At 44.0% G+C, this 22,406-nt stretch overlaps 1 protein-coding gene across 6 annotated transcripts in view; it reads left to right on the forward strand.

Moving 5' to 3' along the window:
* Positions 1–22,406, forward strand: part of FRMD4B (FERM domain containing 4B) — a 247,633-nt gene that overhangs the window by 136,525 nt on the left and 88,702 nt on the right. For all 6 annotated transcript variants that reach the window (XM_053378234.1, XM_053378235.1, XM_053378230.1 and 3 more), the window contains 2 exons: positions 583–675; positions 5,482–5,566. In XM_053378234.1, the coding sequence (XP_053234209.1) occupies positions 583–675; positions 5,482–5,566 (178 nt within the window). The remainder of the gene's footprint in view (positions 1–582; positions 676–5,481; positions 5,567–22,406) is intronic.

A 22,406-nucleotide genomic window follows, 5' to 3' on the forward strand; every position in this document is an offset into this window, starting at 1 on the left:
GCAAGGACTTAGTGACTCAGACCCTCTATGGGCAGTGACCTGATGGTTAATAATACATTTTGCTTGCAAATGAGCCTTTCCTATCTGCAGTGCTGTTCTTTCTGCACAGATTCTATTGCAAATCCGTTAGAAGCCACGTTGGCTATGGGAGGTATAAATAATGGTTGCTTAGAACAATTGGCCTTTTCCTGCTGTCATGCTTGATTTCTTAATGCAGAGGAACTGGGGCTGGTGAAGTAGCAGGCGACTCCTTAGATAATGACCCACATTCTGGTATATATAATATACAGTATAGATTGTTTGCGTGTGGATGAGTTTGTGTTCACTGCATGCTGTCCTAACCAACAACAACAACAACAACAACCAAACAGTAGTGGTTAGAGCAATGCAAAGCACTACATATTTTTAAAAGTTGCTTCAATTTAAATTTAAAATTCAGGGTTTGTTTAAAAACCAGCAAAGTGGCAGATTATTATACCTTTGAAATACGTCCTCTATCACTCTGAACCTAACCTGTTTCATTTCTTTTTCCTGTCTCTAACCCTGTTTTTTTTTTGGGGGGGTGCTTTTTTGTTCCTCCAGGGGTCAGAATATCTGGCTACAGTTAGATCACAGAGTTCTGGATCATGATCTGCCCAAGAAACCTGGTCCAGCGACTTTGTTTTTTGCTGTCAGGTGAGTAATGATTACTTAGAAGCACCAGGCAAAGTAAGGCTGCCATTCTGAGTGTGCCTGTGTGAAGTGAGTTAATTTTCAACACACAGGCAGCAGGGATATAGCCAGTTGGTTCCTGTGGGTTTTTGTGTGTGTCATTTGTGTGAGCAACTTTGTCACACTTGCCTATCACTTCCTAACAGAACATGCTGCATCACGTTTTAAATTCTTTATTTAAACCTCAGTAAGATGACTCAAAATGCGCTATATATACTCTCTCTCTCTCTCACACACACACACACACACAATGCAGATTTTAAAGAGAACCCTTCCTTCAAGGAATATCTTGCAGGACTGCAAATGTTCTGCATCCCTACCTCCACAAGGCTTCCAATTCTCGCTTCTATAAATCTAATCACGCAAACCCACCCACTCATTAATTTCTTAGTTTTTAGCTGACTCTCCTTACACTGTATTGTTTTCATAGAATCATAGAATCATAGAATCATAGAGTTGGAAGAGACCACAAGGGCCATCGAGTCCAACCCCCTGCCAAGCAGGAAACACCATCAGAGCACTCCTGACATATGGTTGTCAAGCCTCTGCTTAAAGACCTCCAAAGAAGGAGACTCCACCACACTCCTTGGCAGCAAATTCCACTGTCGAACAGCTCTTACTGTCAGGAAGTTCTTCCTAATGTTTAGGTGGAATCTTCTTTCTTGTAGTTTGGATCCATTGCTCCGTGTCCGCTTCTCTGGAGCAGCAGAAAACAACCTTTCTCCCTCCTCTATGTGACATCCTTTTATATATTTGAACATGGCTATCATATCACCCCTTAACCTCCTCTTCTCCAGGCTAAACATGCCCAGCTCCCTTAGCCGTTCCTCATAAGGCATCGTTTCCAGGCCTTTGACCATTTTGGTTGCCCTCCTCTGGACACGTTCCAGTTTGTCAATGTCCTTCTTGAACTGTGGTGCCCAGAACTGGACACAGTACTCCAGGTGAGGTCTGACCAGAGCAGAATACAGTGGCACTATTACTTCCCTTGATCTAGATGCTATACTCCTATTGATGCAGCCCAGAATTGCATTGGCTTTTTTAGCTGCCGCGTCACACTGTTGGCTCATGTCAAGTTTGTGGTCAACCAAGACTCCTAGATCCTTTTCACATGTAGTGCTCTCAAGCCAGGTGTCACCCATCTTGTATTTGTGCCTCTCATTTTTTTTGCCCAAGTGCAATACTTTACATTTCTCCCTGTTAAAATTCATCTTGTTTGTTTTGGCCCAGTTCTCTAATCTGTCAAGGTCGTTTTGAAGTGTGTTCCTGTCCTCTGGGGTGTTAGCCACCCCTCCCAGTTTGGTGTCATCTGCAAATTTGATCAGGATGCCCTTGAGTCCATCATCCAAGTCGTTGATAAAGATGTTGAACAAGACCGGGCCCAAGACAGAACCCTGTGGCACCCCACTAGTCACTCTTCTCCAGGATGAAGAGGAACCATTGATGAGCACCCTTTGGGTTCGGTCAGTCAGCCAGTTACAAATCCACTGAGTGGTAGCATAGTCAAGACCGCATTTTACCAGCTTCTTTACAAGAATATCATGGGGCACCTTGTCAAATGCCTTGCTGAAATCAAGGTAGGCTACATCCACTGCGTTCCCTTCATCTACCAGGCTTGTAATTCTGTCAAAAAACGAGATCAGGTTAGTCTGACATGACTTATTTTTCAGAAATCCATGCTGACTATTGGTGATCACAGCATTCCTTTCCAGGTGCTCACAGACTGTTTGCTTAATGATCTGCTCCAGAATCTTCCCTGGTATTGATGTCAGACTGACTGGGCGGTAATTATTTGGGTCCTCTCTTTTCCCCTTTTTGAAAATAGGGACAACATTTGCCCTCCTCCAGTCTGCCGGGACTTCGCCTGTTCTCCAGGAATTCTCAAAGATGACTGCCAGTGGTTCTGAAATCACATCTGCCAGTTCTTTTAATACTCTTGGATGCAGTTCATCTGGCCCTGGAGACTTGAATACATCTAGACTAGCCAAGTATTCTTGTACTATCTCCTTAGTTATTCTGGGCTGTGTTTCCTCTGCTGAATCATTTGCTCCAAATTCTTCAGGTCGGGCATTGTTTTCTTTATCGGAGAAGACTGAGGCAAAGAAGGCATTGAGGAGTTCAGCCCTTTCTGTGTCCCCTGTTTGCATTTCACCATCTTCTCCTCTGAGTGACCCCACTGTTTCTTTGTTCTTCCTTTTGCTACGAACATACCCATAAAAGCCTTTTTTGTTGCTTTTAACCTCTCTAGCAAGCCTGAGTTCATTCTGTGCTTTAGCTTTTCTGACTTTGTGTCTACACGTGCTGGCTATTTGTTTGAATTCCTCTTTGGTGGTTTCCCCCCTTTTCCATTTTTTGTACACATCCTTTTTTAATCTTAACTCAGTTAAAAGTTCTTTAGATAGCCACCCTGGCTTCTTTAGGCACCTTCCATGTTTCCGTCTCATTGGTATTGCCTGAAGTTGTGCTTTTACTATCTCCCTCTTAACAAACTCCCAGCCATCATGAACTCCCTTTCCTTTTAGTATTACTGTCCATGGGATCTCACCCAGCACTTCCCTAAGTTTTATGAAGTCGGCTTTCTTAAAGTCGAGAAATTGAGTCCTAGTATGCTTGGCTGCTCCTTTCCGCTGTATAGTAAACTTCAGAAGAGCATGATCACTCGCGCCTAATGATCCTTCCACTTCTACCCCACTAACCAGGTCATCAACATTGGTTAGGACCAGATCTAAAATGGCTGTTCCTCTTGTAGCTTCTCCCACTTTCTGGACAATGAAGTTGTCTGCAAGGCCAGTGAGGAATCTGTTTGACCTTATGCTCTTGGCTGAGTTTGACATCCAACAAATATCCGGGTAATTGAAGTCCCCCATTACTACTATCTCCCTTCCTTTTGCATGCTTGGCCATCTGTTCCAGGAAGGCATCATCTATGTCCTCCGTTTGGCTTGGGGATCTATAGTAAACTCCCACAATGAGGTCACTGTTATTCTTCTCTCCCTTAATTTTGACCCAAATGCTCTCACTTTGGCTTTGAGGTTCTAAATCTTGGATCTCTTCACAGGTATACACATCCCTGACATATAACGCCACTCCTCCTCCTTTCTTGTCTGGTCTGTTTCTCTGAAATAGATTGTATCCCTCCATTATTACATTCCAATCGTGGGACTTATCCCACCAGGTTTCAGTGATGCCTATTATGTCATATTTAGTTTGCTGTACCAAGAGCTCAAGCTCATCTTGTTTATTTCCCATACTTTGCGCATTAGTGTACAGACATTGAAGTCCATTAATCATTCCCCCGTGTCTCTTATTTAAGGATTTTTTCCTCCCACCACTAGGTCTGCGTGCTGTTTGCTCCATTCGGTCTATGACATTTGGATGATCATCTTCATCAATTGATAGACTCCTACCTTCAGGAGCACTGTCTCCCTCCCCCACATTAGTCAGTTTAAAGCCCTCCTGATGAGGTTTCTGAGATTTTTTGCAAAAACATTCCTACCAACCGTTGTGAGGTGCAGCCCATCGCTTGCCAGAAGTCCATCTTCAAGAAACTGCATTCCGTGATCTAAGAATCCAAACCGTTCCTGTTTACACCATTTGCGAAGCCAGTTGTTCACTTCCACTATTTTTCCCTCTCTCCCTGGGCCACGTCGTTCAACTGGGAGGACAGATGAGATGACATTATTTATAAAATAATGCACACATTATTTTATTATGTGTGCATCATGCCCTTTCTCCAAGGCCAGAATACGTTTCTTCCCACATACCTCCCCATTTCCTTCTCATAACAACTCTGTAAGATAGGTTCAACTGAGAAAAATCTGCCCAATTTGGGGTAATATTTCCTTTCCCCCAGCAGTACCTCTGCTGCTTCCCACATTGTTCAGGCATGGCCCCCAATCCTTTGGAGAGACTTTTCAATGCTGGGAGAGTGGGGACAGAGAACTTTCCTCCCACAAACCTTAAGTTAACTTATCTTGGGATCTAAGGCAATGAACTCGCAAATAATTAAAGTATCCTTCTGAGCTAAACATACCACACATTGGCTTGGTTTTATCTCCTTTACATGTCAGCTAATGAAATATTTTTTAAAATAGCAATGGTCTGAAGAGGCAGCTTAATAATGGACACCTCATGCTCTTCAGAATAATGAGAGCATATCCCACAGGAAATAAGTTTACCACCGCCTTGTCTGTCTGTGGTTCTGACTTGCATTGTTCATTTTATGGTGATAAGAAACTTCTTATGTGATGACTCTGCTTTGACATCTGAGTTCTCAGCTCTCTGTGGACAACATCCCATATATACAGCAATAGTAACAGCAATATTAAAACACCCATAACAATCCCAGCATATTCACATTCCTGTCTCAGCGACATCTATGCTGGCTTGATCATGTCCACAGAATGAAAGATGGCAGGATCCTCAAGGGATGTGCTCTATAGGGAGCTGAATTCAGGCACCAGGCCCATTGGCCCTCTTTGCACTATATTTGAGTAACCATAAGAACATAAAAATGGAAGAAAAGCCTGCTAGATCAGGCCAGTAGCCCATTGAAAACAGCATCCTGTATTCACAGTGACCAACTGGATGCCTAGGGAATCTTGAAAGCTGGACTTTAGTGCAACATCACTCTCATGATTATTCCATAAAGTCAATCGAAGCATCACCCTAATCTGGTGTTCTCATTATTATAGCACAAACCAGCAGATTGCTATTCGTTTACAGATGGAAGTACTGTAATATAAAGTCACTTTCTCCTTCTTTATTTTAGGTTTTACATTGAAAGCATTTCCTTTCTGAAGGACAAAACCACAGTTGAGCTCTTTTTCCTGAATGCAAAGTCCTGTGTACATAAGGTAATTTAGCACCTTTCCTGTACAATTGTATGTGTGTAGCTGGAAAAATAAACTTTGTTCAATCATATGGGGACACACACACACACACACACTACTGATACTTTTCATTCTGCCTGAAGTAACTAACAGAAATGGATGGATAAGTTCCAGAAATAACGCAAGAATGAAGTATTGTGAGACCTCAGAGAGATTGAATTCTTGCTCCTGTCTAGAAGGTGTCTTTAAACTCTGATGTGCTTCTTGTTTGCCTGGGCTGAGGATAGAGAGGGATGTGAGAGTAAGCTAACAATTATTGCTCCAGGCATGTGTCACTTGGTAAGTTGCCTAGAAGGGAATGAAGCCCTCAAGCTGGGAAAGGTTCTCCACCACCACCAGTCTTAACTATGGTTTACATAAACAAGCTCGTCTTCAAGCTGTGATTTATGAAGCTGGCTTGTTTTAATAAACAGTCGGAAGATTAACCACAGTTTATGGTCCAATGTAACTGAAGTTAATTGCAACTGGAAGCAAAAGCTTCAACTCTCTCCTCATGACCACGCCACAGGAGGGGAGCAGGAGCACACGTCGCATGAGTTGTGAGGCTCACTCATGCAACGCTGAACAGTGGCCCATTGTTGAATCTGAACAAGGCCACTGCGTCACCTGGTTGCTGATTCAGCAGATTCATTCAGCCTCCAGAAGCAGATGCCAGGTGGCGGAAGCATACCTGCTTTTCTGCCTTCTGTCACAGTGGCAAGAAGGAAGAGGAGAAACTTATGCCCACTGTTTGGAGTCCAAGGCAGGATTTCTCCAGCTGTTTTTGGACTACAATTCCCAGCCTCCCTGACTACTGGTCCTGCTAGCTAAGGATGATGGGACTTCTAGTCCAGCAACAGCTGCAGACCCAAGTTTGGGAAACCCTGGTCTAAGGCTTCAGGCTTTAAGTTAGCATCAGGTGTAGGGCAAACCCACATGGCTGTGAGCTAGAAAATCCACTGGTGCAGTGTTCCTGCATTCTGATTTCCCTTCCCAAAGCACAGAGCTGACGAGAACACCACTGGCTGGTGGGGGCTATGGAGACTGCATGGCCGACTTCCCAGTGTAAGGGGAGGGCCGGCTGGAGGCGAAACATTTTTTACATCTTCTAGGGACATGCTGTCCACTAGACAACTGAAATGGAAACATTATCAGAATGAACACCATGGCCCTGCTCTAGCATGCAATGGGATTTGCCTTTAGCTGTGAATGAGGAGGCCCTTGCGAGCATGAAGGTGCCCATTTGCGCAAGCTGCTGGATGGAGCCTCGCGGGTGTACTAAAACATGGGGTCATATTTTTCCACCTGCCGTTGACTCGCCCTCTCAGCCATTTCCATAAATTGCTGCTTGGCTTTTTCCTCATGTCCAAAAAGAAAGCTACTGACGTTTGTCAGTGGATGCATGACAGCACAAAATAAGGCAGGACACCTAGCAGGTTAGTATACTTTTGCCCTCTCTTTTAGCAGTGCAACCCCCCAGGAGCACACTACTTTTAGAATTCTAAAGATACATACTTCTAAAGGGTTTCTAGCAACTGGGGGTTTCCCTTTTAACCACTTTGATGCTCCCGTCATTGGACCGCTGCAGCAACAAAAAAATATGAATAGATGCCTGAGCTGGTGTCCAGTTAATTGCTGTTCCTGCCGCACCATTTACTATTTATGCTCTTCAAACCCACAAGAATCATTGCTTTCAGAGGCACAGAAACATTTCTCAAAGTGTTATGTGCTGTGCCCAGTGTAGTTAACAATGCCCTGATGGCTTGGTTTTAAAAAAGGAAAGCGCACTGGGTGAGATTTTGAATATTGAAACAGAGTGAGGAAGAGGGGCGTAACTCATTACTGAACTCTGTATCTTTGCTTCAAAGTGCACCCCAATGCAGTTTGTCTCCCTGCAAGGTCCAAAACTAGTGTTGGTTGCAGGAAAAAGCAGGGTGTGAGGAGGGCAGTTTGGAGTGGAGAAAAGGAGGCAGTGATGACTACCAACTTGCATGGCTTTTAAAAGGGATTATTAGACAGATTCATGGAGGGTAAGGCTATCAGCACCTGCCAGCCATGATGGCTGTGTTCTGCCTCCATTGTCAGAGGCATCAAGCCTCTGAATACTGATTGCTAGGAATCGCAGGTGGGCAGAGTGCCATTGCGTTCATGTTCACTTTGCAGGCTTTCCACAGGCGTCTGGTTGGCCACTGTGAGGACAGGATGATGGACTAGATGAGGCATTGGCCTGTGATAATTGTAAAAATTTGAAGACACTAGCAGGATTGAAGTAAATCCTGTAGACATATAGTAAAGAGCTAGATTGCACGATTGGATTTGATATGGGATACCAGTTGAAGGGAAGGAGGGAAGTCGTAAGCTCGGCAGAGCAAAAAGGGGTTTTATGTTGATCAATGTCTTGTTTGGAAAGCTATTTAAAGGAAAATAATAAAAATTTAATATTAAAAACAAACCAAGATGAGGCATCGGCCTGATCCAGCAAGCTCTGCTTATTATGGTCTTAAGTGGGTGAAGAGTTAAGTAGGCACACAAATCTTCGCTACTCAAAATAGGTATATAATATGTAGATAGCCTGTTAAAGTGCACAGATGTAGCTTATACAGGAAGTTCCTGATTAGAGAAGTAAAGGGGAAATAAAGGCAAAGGTTTTTTCTTAAGTAAGTAAACTTAAGTATGTTTGTATCTTTCATAAGGGAATTCAAGGCAGAGTATGTGGGGTTTTCAGTTGGTGTCCCATCTAGGCATTACTCAACAAGGTAACAGCATCCATCGTGTGTCATGATGAAGGATGGAGATGTTGATGGACTTCAGCACCTAGCAGCCTCAGCCAGCATGGGCAGTGAACATGAGAAGAGCCTGTTGGATCAGGCCCATGGCCCATCTAGTCCAGCATCCTGTTCTTACAGTGGCCAAGTAGATGTCTATGGAAAGCTGGAAAGCCCACATGGTCAAGGATGTTTGGAGTCCATTGACTTCTGCAGGGCCAGAGGTTCCCCATCCCTGTTCTAAAGAATTTTCATGACCATCCTTCAGCTAGATTCAGTAAGAGTAAGATGTTGGAGTCATCAGTATTTTCCAACAAGCGTTTTGACCATTGTCAAGTGTACTTTCTGGAAACGTCGGAGCTAGGCTAAAAAAAAATTACAACTAAGAAATCCAGAACAAGGTGGGAATGAAAGTGAGAATGAATTGCCAAAACAAATGGGTGTGAGTATCTCTGCAGGTGTGCAGATGAATGTGTACCTACTTATATATGCTAAAGAAATTTGAAAATGTTCGAAACGTAAACATTGCTAATTTGCTCTTGTGACTTTGCCAAGATATATGATTTGAATATATTAATGTTGGTTGCATGTTCTAGCATTGAGAGGAACTGGTTATAGTGGCAATGATGTGCAGATGTAGTAATGCTGCTCATCAGTGTTATGTTAAAGACTTTAAGGGTGTAGAGAACAATTTTGACAGAGGGCAACCTTTTTTCTCTATTTAGTAGGTGTGTGTTAATTGGTATCGGGATAGATGGTGCCAGGCGGTGGTTTCTTGCTGAGCCTGCCTGTCAGCCAAAGAGAAAAATAGCTGTCCCTAGAACTCAGTTTCTGTGGGAGGCATGAGAAAGAGGTAGACATAAATATGGGTCACAGATGCAATAGGTGTCGTATTTATAACGAGTAGCATGGCAGTGTCACCTTCTGTTTGTTGACTGCTTCTCACTCAGAAGCAGGCAAGGTGAAAATGTCTTTGCAGGTAGATTTGCATCCATGAGGTGGGTGGCGCTGTGAGTTAAACCACAGAGCCTAGGACTTGCTGATCAGAAGGTTGGCGGTTCGAATCCCCGCGACGGGGTGAGCTCCCATTGTTCGGTCCCTGCTCCTGCCAACCTAGCAGTTCGGAAGCACGTCAAAGTGCAAGTAGATAAATAGGTACCGCCCCGGTGGGAAGGTAAACGACGTTTCCGTGCACTGCTCTGGTTTGCCAGAAGCGGCTTAGTCATGCTGGCCACATGACCCGGAAGCTGTACGCCGGCTCCCTCGGCCAATAAAGCGAGATGAGCGCTGCAACCCCAGAGTCGGCCACGACTGGACCTAATGGTCAGGGGTCCCTTTACCTTTACCCTTCTACATCATTAATCTAAAACTGAAATTAATAATTCGTTGACTGTCAACTATGCTTGGTGTGGTTTTCCCTATTAAAGCTGGTTTAGGATTGTATTTCATGGAACGCCCTTATAACCTGTCGGCATCAGAGAGTGCCTGCTTGCATATGCATAGCAGTTTCTACAGCCATCAGTGACTGATACGCAGCATACCTACTGTTCCTTGCGCCCTTGGCAAGGAGCTGTATCGGCACCCCCCAAAAAAAAATCACTTTACCGTATGCCTTTGTGCAGCAGTGCGAGAAGGATGGGAAGGTTCTCCCGCTTTTGATCTTGGCAGTGCATCACCAGGCATCTCCATAGTCTGATAGGTGATTTTTGCACCCCTCCAGGTCTGCGTCCTTGGCGGGTGCCAGTTTTGCAAACCTGTTAGTACACTTAGCTGATCCTGAAACAGTGCCATCTCATGATCAAGAAACAATGATGTAGGATTTGGGTTACAGATATAACAGATGTGACCAATTTATTCAAGTCCATGGGCACATTTGGGTTTTTTTTAATCAATTCCCATGGGCACCATCACCCTGGTTACTTCCTTCCTACCTCTCCTGGATCAACCCCATCCCCAGCTGGCAAAGTAATAAACCACACGAGCCTACACTTTGCAGTTTTCAAGGATCGGGTAAAAGTTGGATTCAGTACAATTAGGGCAGGCCCATGTCATACATTTAAAGCAAATGACTTTTCCCAAAGAATAATTGGCACTGTAGTTTCTGGTTTCTGGAAATTGTAACCCTGGGGGGAGGCAAACTACAGCTTCCATGATTCTTTTGGGGAAGTCATGTGCTTCAAGTGTGCATTGGATGTGCTTTAAATGCATAAGGTGGACCTGCCTTTTATGTGAGCCTTGAAAAACACAGAGAACTGAAAGAGGAATTGGGAAATAATAGCGCTGTTCCAACGTCCTCCTTCAGCTCTATGTATGTTTTGGCGGAGAGGGGCAGGGAGTAACTACTACCATCATCTCTTGAACAAGGGGGCAATAAATGGGAGGGCTCAGAGGCTTCATGGTTGCCAGGAGAAGACAGAAAAGGTGTTACTGCACCCATGATCCCTAAATTTACTCTGAAATCCTTGGTGTGCGTCAGTGGATTTGCTTTTTTGAAGACCAAGTGTATGATGTTTGCTGCATGTTGTCACCAGTGCTACAGGACCCCGAGTTTGCAAATGGGAACTGTTCATTGAACCCATTCAACAGAGCATATGCCTAGTTGAGAAATCTCCGATATTCCTCCTCCCACCTCATTATTTTTACTCCAGCTCTTCCCACCCTCGCAGAGCACGCAACTATAAAACTCTTTTAAGAGAGCCTTTAGAAGTGATAGGTGAAACTAATCAATAATGCTCTTGCATGCACACCTTGCCCAATGAGTGGAAACAGAGAAAGAGTGATCTTGTGCAACTCTCCACACATACCTGTGGGCCAGGAATGTAGTAGCCCAAAAGGAGAGATGTTCAGATAGACGGGTGTGGTACAGAAACCTGGCTAGATCAATAACAGTTTTCTCCAACATCTCAGTCCTGAAACATTATTTAATGTTTAACTGTTGAGGGAAAGGAATGTATGCATCAAGCCCCAGCTTTGAGATAACATTTAAACATGTGCTTGGGAAAAACAACAACACCAGGCACTTTGCTTGTGTGCATCTCTGAAATGGGTGGATTGTGGACAGGTAGACGGAAGAGTCCCATGTAAGCGTCTTGTGTCATTTGGCTGCAAGGAGTGGCTGTGCTTCAACTGTACTGGTGCCATGCTTGTTGCAGAACAATTCTTTTGCACAGCTTGTCCTCGTCTACTATTTAACAAGTTGTTCCTTTTTTGCTCACGTTTTGTGAGCCTTTGCACATCCTATCCTCTTTCAGTTGCTTATGGTTTCTTCTTCTTCTTCTTCTTGGGATATTATTTCCTTTTTTAGTAGCCTTTTTATGGCATTTTGTTCCTCTTTTTAAAAGTACCCTAATTTGCATGCTGCCAGATGTACAACACATTTATGTGATTCTACATTTATAGGGGGGAAGGGGGCTGAGGAGCGGCCTTGAAGAGGTTTGTGGGCAAAGTAAGGAGTTGAAAAACTTCCTCCATAGCCCAAAACCACCAGATTAAATTTTAAAATAAAATTAAAAGCCCTTGTAATGATGGTGGGTGGGTGATAAATTTTTATTCAACTGAACATTGCTGTCATTAAAGGGACATCATTATATGGCTGTTAAATTATTTTGCAATGGTACCAGCTTTTGCATTTAAAAAGATAGAAATAAGCACAAAATGAGTTGAGAATCCAGTATTAGTTATGGACTAGTTATATATTTAGAGAAGCAATCCTTTAATCATTACTGAGTTCCTTGCATCACATTTGCCTTCTACAACGTTCATGGTTTAATCCTGTGCTCCCATTTACATCAACTGGAGTGTTTCATGATTTGGTGCAAGTCCTCAGCACTAGCAATGTCATGCTGACCTCAGGCTTACCCCAGCATGGCACTAGGGATACACCAGTTTGATATTATGCTGGCAGAAAGGCTGAAAATGGGTGGCGTCAGCAGTGTGTCAGAGGAAGAGCAAGCTTAATCTGAACCCTGTGAGCAGCTGATTGCAAAAGGAAATCTCTGCCATGTAAGAGTCTAAGAACCCACCGTGTTCCCTGACCTTACACCAGCATAAGCAGGTACCAGTGTAGCTGACTGAGACGAACGGTTGCTCTGTTAGGCTCCATTGCTAGGGAATAAGTCCCACTGAATTCAGTGTGTCTTAGTTCTGAGCAAACATGCTTCACGTTGCACTTTCACTCTGTGACTAAGCATAGGCCAGCCTCACAGTCCTGACGTTTGGTGACTAGATTTTCATGAGCAGTAAAACCTGCATGTGGTTATGGCGGTAGTTCTCCCATGGGTTCTTGCAGGATGTGGGTCATCTAGCCATACACACACACATGGAACCATCGCAACAGGGGGCATTTCAGTAGTTACTACCACATACTGTGGAGTTAAAATGGAGCCCAGTATCGGGTGTGGGTTTGGCTGTCTCCGTGCGCAGTGATGATACAACAAGACTCCCGGTTTGGGTTGGAACCTCATTCTGTGATGTACTTAGCTTTGATTTTAACCCAAGCCTTCCAGAAATGAAGTCCCTTAACAGGTTGGGATGCTTCTGCTGCAAGCAAGACATCAATTACTGTGCTTGCTGACCCATTTGTCCTAGAATTCTCCAGGAACTCCCTTGCCCTAGGCATGGTGCACATCTAAATACCAAGCCTCTGCAGAGAAGCAAATGGCTTAATAACACCCTGCTGAATTGCATCTACTCTCCCTTTCCTTTCTTCCCTTTCTCTCCTTTCGGGTTTCTGAATTGGACAAGCTGGACAGGAAGAAAAACATTAATGGGATTTAGAGCACATTTGTGACTTGCTGGTCATGTTTATTTTCACACACCCTGGTGCTTTGACCACAGACTTTCCTTAGACAAGCGCTGTCATCTTTTCAATGCCATGTCTTTTAACACTGGGCGGGCTCTTAACAATGAACATTGCACAAGTTCCTTCCAATTGAAACCAGCACTCTACACACCTATAGGATAAACCTGCCTGCGCAGTTCAGCTTGTGTTTATTTCAGTCTCCACCTGACTTGCCTTTCTCTGTGCTCAGGGCACAAAGAGAACATAAATGACACTCTGCACACACAAACACCACTTGAGGCAAACTAAACACTTCCAGCAGTTTCTTATCTTGTGTTTGTTCCTCCGGGTAGGCTAGCACCATGGCTAAGATTGCCTATACATAAACTAAACAAACCCTAAATCATGTACAACGTTAGGTGAAAAAGTGCTGTTCATCCTGGTTGCCAGTGACCTTGGCCTTTTTTTGCCCTCTGCTTTGGCTTTTCTTTTGCCATTTTGCTTGAGCCGCCAGCTTTGCAACGCTTTGTGCTAACATTTCTTGTTGGCTCCTGTGCTTTGCTTGTGGCACACTTTCGGTGAGATTGCATGGGATAATCTGGGAAGGCTGACAGATGTGGGGGGACTGCAGTGTTTAGGCAATGAGCTTTTGGTTGCAGCCCTATGATTCTGTCTGGAAGGAACTTCTAACTGTAAACCAAACCATTGATTTTCTGTATAGGGTGGTTTATAGCAATAGTCTTTGGCCATTTCAAATCTGAGACCTACCTTTAACCCAAAAGTGCAGCATTATTATTATTATTATTATTATTATTATTATTATTATTATTTTGCCATGTATTCGTACAGTGGTTGTGTTACTGTTGCAGGCTACTTGAGTTTAGGCTGTGGTTCAATAGTGGGTCCCAACCCATCAGTGACAGACCAATGGCTTTTGGTATACTCCATCTCCAGTATTGGGGGGTGGGGAGTTCCATAGGTACCTAAATTTTGGGAATGAACAACCTTGAAGACATTGGGAGAGTCTATGTAGTTAGAAGGAACTTGACTCGGGGGCATGGGATGGATACCTGACCTTGAAGTGCCCTATAGTTCTTTGCCAATTAATGTTGTGATTCCCACATTACCCATTAAATCCCATATGTTAGTATGATGGTACATGGAAGCCTACCTTGTACCCATACATATCCCTTGCTTATAAGATTTTATCCAGGCTCTTCTGAGAAGTCTCTAAAGAAGGTGTCATGGCAGCTCCCTTCACCACACAGCTCTCACTGCTCCTAAACATTTGCCAGTCATATATAATGCAAGCCTCCTTCTATGTGGTTTTGCAACATACCCCAGTAGGCTCCTGCCATGGTGTCTGAGACATGGGAGGGTGGTTTCTCTGCCTGTTCTTTGTGTGGCAATATTTCAGTCGCTTGAAGATAGATAGGAATCAGGGTAATGTGAGCATGAGCATCACACCTGGGTGCTTGAATGTGAACATTCCGCATTTCTGTTTTTTCACCATGCTTGCTAGGGTGAGTGCGCTCCAGCTGTCTGGCAAACATGGCACACCCTAGCTTTTGTTCCAAGCTTTAGGGATGCAGAGGTGGATGAGGATCATTCCAGTGGAATTCCTACCTCTTCCCCAGCTACAAGAAGGGAATTGCTTGTCTACTTAATTCCCAAGGTACCTGAAGTGTCTCGGCAGCACACTGATGAAACCACCAACCTTCCTGTTGTTGTTTTTCATGCTCCACAGCAGGAAGGAGTGATGGGGGCCTTCACTGGTTGAACTAGAAAAGCATCCAGAGCACCTTGACTTGCTCGGCCAGCTATATCAGCAGGATACCAGTCGTCTTGGGGGGGGGGAGTGGCTGAGATGCACTGTGAAGTGGGCAAATCAGCAAGCTCCTCTTACCCCCTTTTCCAGCTCCGGATCTTGTCCCTGACAAAGAGTGGAGGCTCTGTGTGAGGTCAGTGACAAAGAAAGAGGGCAACTGTATCAGCAACCATGACATTTGGCTTAGCTCCTAAGGCCTGCCAAAAATTGTGGAACCTTGCAGTGAAGCAGCTTAATGGAAATGGGGCTAGGGCAGTGAGTGAGGAAATGAGGCTAGGGCAGCACCGTTTCCCTATCGCTGTTGCATTTACACAATACTGATATTTGGAGCCTTTACAGCTGTTACACCCAGGCATCTGGTCCACACCCCACCTGATTTATGTGTCTTGTTTGTCTTGTAGGGAATTCCCACCCCACTGCCGCTCACATTGCCTTCAGCCTTGTCTGGCCTATTAGCCTTAACACCCACTCATCATGCTTATGTGCACATGCTCAATGTTTTGACTATAAAGTCTGGACAAGCTAATGCGGATGGTGGCGCCATCACTAAGTGGGAGAGATCAGATATCATTGAAGGTGCAAGCACTCTGAAGTTAACAGAAGATCAGAGGGTGTCACGCGTATACTCGCCAACATTTCACAGATTAAAATAGGCTTGCTCCTGTGCGCTCTTGCAGTGTTCCTTGTCTTGTACCAAGGATCACTTGCCTGACTGCACATTCACATGGTTGAATGTTTCCCTGCCTGTTGTGCCCTGAATTCATTGACTGTCCTGCATGCCTTTTGAGGTAGGTGTGGTTACCAGGCTCACCAGCTGCAGCAGGCAAGGCTGCACACTGCATTTGCTGTTCATGCCTTTGCGGTCATGTGCATAAGCGCCTTAGTCAACATGCTCTGCGAATAGGAAGCAGAAGGGAAGCACACTCTGGCCTCTGCCACTAGCCAGGGGAACAAGGACCACTGGCAGGCTGTCCCCTTGTGCTCCAGAAACAATATGATTGCAAGGGGAAGCCCAGCCGGGCCCCATCCATTGTAGAGCGAAGAAGAAGCAGCCCAGTCTGGCCCCATCTATTAGCTAGAAGATTTAAGGGTCGCTGTGCTTGTACAACTTTTGGTTTCCATGCATTAGTACCTGTTTCTTGTAAGCCACTTTGAGGATCATTTGATTGAAAGGAAGGGTAGAAATCTTGTAAACAAATGCAGGAAACATGCATCTCCCCTCCATGTAGAGATGGCACTTCCAAAAGCTCTTGAGAAGGCGAGGGAATTTAAAACATCTTTCCTACCACCTAAAAGCTCTCAAAGGAAGTTCATAGAATCTTAAGAGTTGGAAGGGACCGCAAGGGTCATCTAGTCCAAGCCCCCTGATGTGGGAATCTCAGTTCAAATACAGTCATACCTCGGGTTACAGATGCTTCAGGTTGCGTTTTTTTGGGTTACGGACATGCCGAAACCCGGAAGTAGCGGAACGGGTTACTTCCGGCTTTCGGCGGTTGCGCATGGACAGAAGCACTAAATTGTGCTTTGCACATGCGCAGAAGCGCCAAACCACAACCCACATGTGTGCAGACGTGGCGCTGTGGGTTGCAAACACTGTAGGTTGCAAACGTGCCTCCCGCACGGATCACATTCGCAACCCGAGTGTCCACTGTATCCATGAGAGATGGCCATCCAGCCTCTGCTTAAAAACCTACAAGGAAGGAGAATCAACAATCTCTTGAGGGACTCTGTTCCACTGTCGAATAGCTCTTACTGTCAGAAAGTTTTTCTGTATGTTTAGTCTGAATCTCCTTTTCACAACTGATACAAAGCAGTGGCAGCAACTGATACATAAAGGTGACAAAGCAGCATTAAAATCCAGCCAACTTAAAAGCTGAAGCAGCAGTAAAAGCAGATCTTCTATCAAGTCCCTAAATTTTAGGTGTCAAACGAACATATTGGGGGGGGGAATCCATGGCTGAGGGATGCTACTACTGCAAAGCCGCTTGCTCTGAGCAGAGGGGCCTGCAGCAAGGTGTTTGTGAAGATGATCTCGGAACAACCAGATAGGTTCATATGAGAGTAGAAGTTCATTTAGATACCACAGACCTTGACATTTGGGAGTATCCAACTTGGTGTCCTTCATATTTTGTGCACTACAACTCCTATCAGGCATGTCAGCATGGCCAAAGGTCAGGGATGATTAAAATTGTCAAGCAAAACATCTGGAGGGCATCAGGTTGGGGGAAGGTTGGTTTATGACTTTATAGGTCAAAATGCAGGTGTACAAAAACAAACAGACCAGAAGTCAGTGACTTTTTTTAAAAAAAGCAACCATCAAAGTATGTTCCAAACAACATGTCCCAGTTAACATACTGGCACTTGTCTTCTGAACCCACTGAAAACTTCTGAACAGTGTCCAAAGGCTGCCCCACAAGCAATGGGTTGTAGTAGTCTAACCTAGATGTCCAAGAGCATGGAGAACTGTAGCCTGATTGGCTCTATTCAAGAAGAACAGAAGGTGCATTGTTCCACAGAGCTCACCTGCTGCTCTGGATGCCAACTCTGTTGCATGTGTGCACACTAACAACTTTTTTTGGGAAACCATTCCCAAAAACAAGGGCGAGCACTGGGAAAAACAGGGCTGTCACTGGTAATTGGGTGCAGCCGAAGCATATGAACATAGCTACTCTTAGATTGTAGACAATAGTGAAGGGGATTAGGAACAAAGTGCTTTAAAAGTGCTTCGCATGTTCAGTGTACAGCACCCCTCTTCCTGTTCAAATTTGCCTCCCCACCCTGCTTGCGCATCATTGTTCTCATTATGCATGACGTTTTATCATAGCTGGGCATCCATCAAACTGGGGGGAGTGACTTCACTTCCCCAGTGACCATGAGTGGTTGGCCACATCCGTTTGATGAGAACAGCAGAGACTGCATTACACAAGAGCCAGGATAAAGAATGGCAAGTGCAAGAAATGGCTCTGGGTGTCGTGGTTATTACTTGCACACTCTAGATTTACTGATTCACCACACCTTTCAAGGTGCTGTTTTGGGTGTTTCCAGTAAGAATACAATATCCTTGTTTAAGCTTTATAGCATTTTCTACTGAGATGTTGCAACAATTACGTACGGAGTGGGTATGTCTGCCACAATTCGCTCCACACACAAAAGATTTATTTTTCGCATTTGGTAGTGAGTACATTTAGCACTGCTGGAAAAAAGAAAACTTCTGAAGAGTGTTTGCAGTTGTATGGCCACCTGCCAGTTTAGCCAAAAGTCAAGAGCTCTTGCAAGCTTTACAACAAACATTTCACAATTCCTCCGTCTCTTGTCTGGGAGAGAGGAGTGTTCTCTTGCACCAAAGGGTGTTCTGTTTCTGCCTGTGACTACTTAAATATACATTGCAGCAGACTAGATTTATCATTTCTGTTCCTAAAGATAGAACTCGCACGAGCGCCGAAAGAGGAGGGGAGGGGGGGTAAAACGAAATGAGAAAGTGCAGATACGAAATCCTTTTATGAATTGCCTTTATCCTAAACCCTCCCTAGTTGCTTAGGAATATTTTAGTGATTAGCTAATTCAGGGCCTGCAAGCCCTGCAAATGAATAAGATTTAATTAGCATCTTCACTGTGTTTATTTGTGTGTGTTTACACAAGCGGGATCCACAACAAAATGTTGCAGTGTGAAGTGCTTCTGTTCAGTGTGTCAGTCCAGGCTGGACAAGGAGGCCATGTTATGAAGGCAATAGGCTAGAAATCCATTGTGCTCTGCAGGCGAGGGTTCAGATGTTACTCTTGTAATGTTTTGGGGGAAGGGATCTTCCACATGCTCTGCATGGAAACTGTCTCAGATTCAGTCCTCCGAACCAAACAAAAGATTGCCTGATGAAGAGTTCTCCAGAAGAGAATTGATTGAAATTTCAAGATTGACATTTCGGGCTAAGTAAGTACTTCACTGGTGCTTTATCAAGTTACACACCTAAGATTCTGGGATTATGTCAGGCCTGGTCGTTGTCCTCTTCAGATCACCACACAAACACTTCTTGTTCTTTTATAAAACTTTTTATTGCGTATTAACAAAATCTTATAAACGGTTCTTAAATATTATTCCTCAGAGTCACTTCTTTCAGATACCTTCTGAGCTCTGCTTCTCCATGACCAGCCACTCTCAAAATGTCGAAGGCGCCCTTCCCTTCGTTTTCCCGCTCTTTTTTCTAACCTCCTGGCTAGAGCTGGCTTGTATCTCCCCTCCTCCGAATCTGAGCTAGAACTTAACCCTTGCCTTTCCTGGGAACAGCCGGTCCCTCCCTGTTGTTCCTCTTGCTCCCTTCTATTAGATTCACTGCTCTCCTTCCCCCCTTGGGGAATGCTTTCTCCGTCTGAGAAACTGAAAACTTCTAACTCTTCCCTGACAGATTAAGAAGTAATTAGGGTTGTTCACCAACTCTGAGAAATTAAAGCCTGATTTGCAGCTGGGTTCTGTCCAACACCTTAAATGCAACACACACACACACACACACACACACACATGTTCCTGGCATTTTGATGGATCCTAGTAGTCCAGCTTTGAATTTTGGAGTGTTTCCCCCCCTTTCCTTATGGACTAACATGGCTGCCTTTCCATTTTATGTACAATAGTGGAGGTACCTTTTGTTTTTCTCCACTTCTGATTTGGTTGGTTCAGAATTGTGTGTTTAGAAAAGAAGGCTAGCACTTAACTTTTATTTTTTATTTTTTTTATTTTTTTCTGTATTTGGTTATCCCACCAACTTTGCACATTTGTTTTCTAGGGAGGTGGTTTTAGAGCCCAGTTGCTCTTAACACTTCAGTCATTTCACAAAAAGGAGTGCTTGTGATCACAAAGGATTCCTAGTAGGAGTCTGTTGAAGGCCTACTTATGTATGTGTAAAAGGCAAAGGATTAAGCATATCCCCTGTAGTCTCTGTGAAGGCATTATTTTGTTCCTTACTAATTATTCATGGTTGGCTGGTGGCCTCCTTTTCAGGTGAGTAGCCGCCCTTCATTTCCTGGCCTAGTTTAGTTTCCAAATCTGCTCTTCAACATATCACAGAAGATTATGTTCAGTTGCCACTCCTTCAGCAGTTTGAGTACCTCTTAACCACAAACACATCTAGCTTCCTTTCATTTGAGAAAGTCCATAGAAGACGCTAAATGAAAATTATTCTGTTGCATATGAGAACAATTTAAATACATTCCCCATGTCTTGACTATATTTCTCATTTATGAAAACCTGATAAAAATAAAGTAACTTCAAAGTTAATGTTGAAAGAGTGCACAGGAAAAGAGAGAAGTGAAATATATATAGACATTGACCACACTGCTACACTATTTACATTTTCCTCTCTCTTGGGTGTTCATATTCATGCACATATATGTACTATGTAAATGTATCAATGAAATGTGGCTGACACTTAATGCATCTGACAAAGTGGTTTTTTAACTATGAAAGCTTATACCACAATAAATATTTCCTTTTAAGATGCTACAAGATACTTTGTTGTCTGGCTGTTTGCTAAACCATAGTTAAGCATTACATAAACAAGCCTTGGGTTTATGTTCTCACGTTTCCATCTCCAGCACGACATACATTAAAAACAATAATAATAATATGCCGCCTAACTGGGTTGCCACTGGGTTGCCCCAGCAACTCTGGGTGGCTCCCAACAGATTATTAAAAACACAATAAAACATTAAAAACTTCCCTAAACAGGGCTGCCTTCAGATGTCTTCTAGAAGTCAGATAGTTGTTTATTTCCTTAACATCTGATGGGAGGGCGTTCCACAGGGAGGGCGCCACTACCGAGAAGGCCCTCTGCCTGGTTCCCTGTAACTTCACTTTTCGCAGTGAGGGAACCAGCAGAAGACCCTTGGAGGAGGCCCTCAGTGTCTGAGCTGACCAGTGGTGGTGGAGACGCTCCTTCAGGCATACTGGGCCAAGGCTGTTTAGGGCTTTAAACCAACACTTTGAATTGCGCTTGGAAACATACTGGGAGTCATGGACACCCCGCCCCCCAATGAATGAATGCTTGGGGCTGTAGTTTGTTAAGGGTCTCTTAGCAACTCACCTCCCTTAACAAAATATAGTTCCCATGACTTTTGGGTAGGAAGCCATGACTCTTCACATTGAATGAGTGCTTTAAATGTATCAGGCATGTATGGTGACCATAGAGAAAGTTACGCGTTTGTTTCTGTTTTCAGCTAACCAGGTTAACTTCCAGATAGGGTTATTGCAATGTACTCTACTCGGTGCTGCCTTTGAAGATGACTCAAAAAGCTTCAACTGGTTCCAAGTACAGCAGCCAGATGGATGAATGAATGGCTGGGGTTCACTTTAGAACTCATATCACTCCTTTTCTGAAACAGCTGGACTGGCTGCCAGCTCATTTCCTGGCCTAATTTAAGGCACTCAAGCTGAAGAACTTACCAGTAGGCTCTAAATACCACCTCCATCCTTACACATCCTCTTAGGTGTTAAGATCAGCAGAGGGGGCCCTCTTGATAGCTCTACCACTTTTGAAGATTAAAGGGCGTGTGACCTGGGAGAGGGCATTCTTTGTCACAGCCCCTACACTGGAATTCTCTCCCCACAGAGGCACATCTTTTTTCAGCACACACCTCTTTGCCCTCACCTTTGACACCTGAGGTGTGTGTTTTTTCGGAACGCACCGTATTTCCGTGACTGTAATTTGTTTTTAATACCAAATTTTAAATTGTTGTAAACTGCCCTGGGACTAGCTGGTGAATAGTGGGTAATCAATGTAGTAGTCATAATAATAATGATGATGATTAATAATATCCAGGCAAAACTGTGGTTAGTCTTAATGATGGTTTAACTGAACGTCGGAATCCAGATGGTGACTAAACGTTTGCTACCTTTTCTCAACACCGTGATTTTTTTATGTGTCTGATGCTCCTTATTTCATGTGATAATGGGATAGACTTGTACTGTGGATTCTTCAACTTTAATTAGCTGACCAGGGTGCCCACACCCTGGTAATTACCACTTTCTCCTCCCTCTCTCCCCTTTTTCTTTTTCTACCTACTTTCCTCTTCCCAACACCCAAACAGTCACATGTAATTGCACATTATTACTTGGACTTTGGATTTCTTGAGGCTACTCTCACAGCCCCATAGTCTTCTCTGAATGACACCAGCCTCAGGGAAGAAAACCAAGTTTATGACTAGAGGAAAGGTACAGTTCTTCCCTATGCTCACGTAACTGCTAGTTTTGAAGTCTCTGAGGCTGCAATTGATTTTTTTTTAGCATTTCATAAAGCCTGCCTTTTTGAGGTACCTTGCAACTAGGACTTTAGATCAAAAGCGTTTTAAGTTGTGTTCCTTTATTTCTGTACATTAATATTTTATTAATCACTCAAAAATAAGAGCACACCTGGGGAGGGGGGAAATGGTGTGTCGTGAGTTGACCACAGGTAGCCAACTTGGTACCCT

Source organism: Podarcis raffonei, chromosome 2, assembly GCF_027172205.1.
Source record: "Podarcis raffonei isolate rPodRaf1 chromosome 2, rPodRaf1.pri, whole genome shotgun sequence".
Classification (NCBI taxonomy): Eukaryota; Metazoa; Chordata; class Lepidosauria; order Squamata; family Lacertidae; genus Podarcis; species Podarcis raffonei.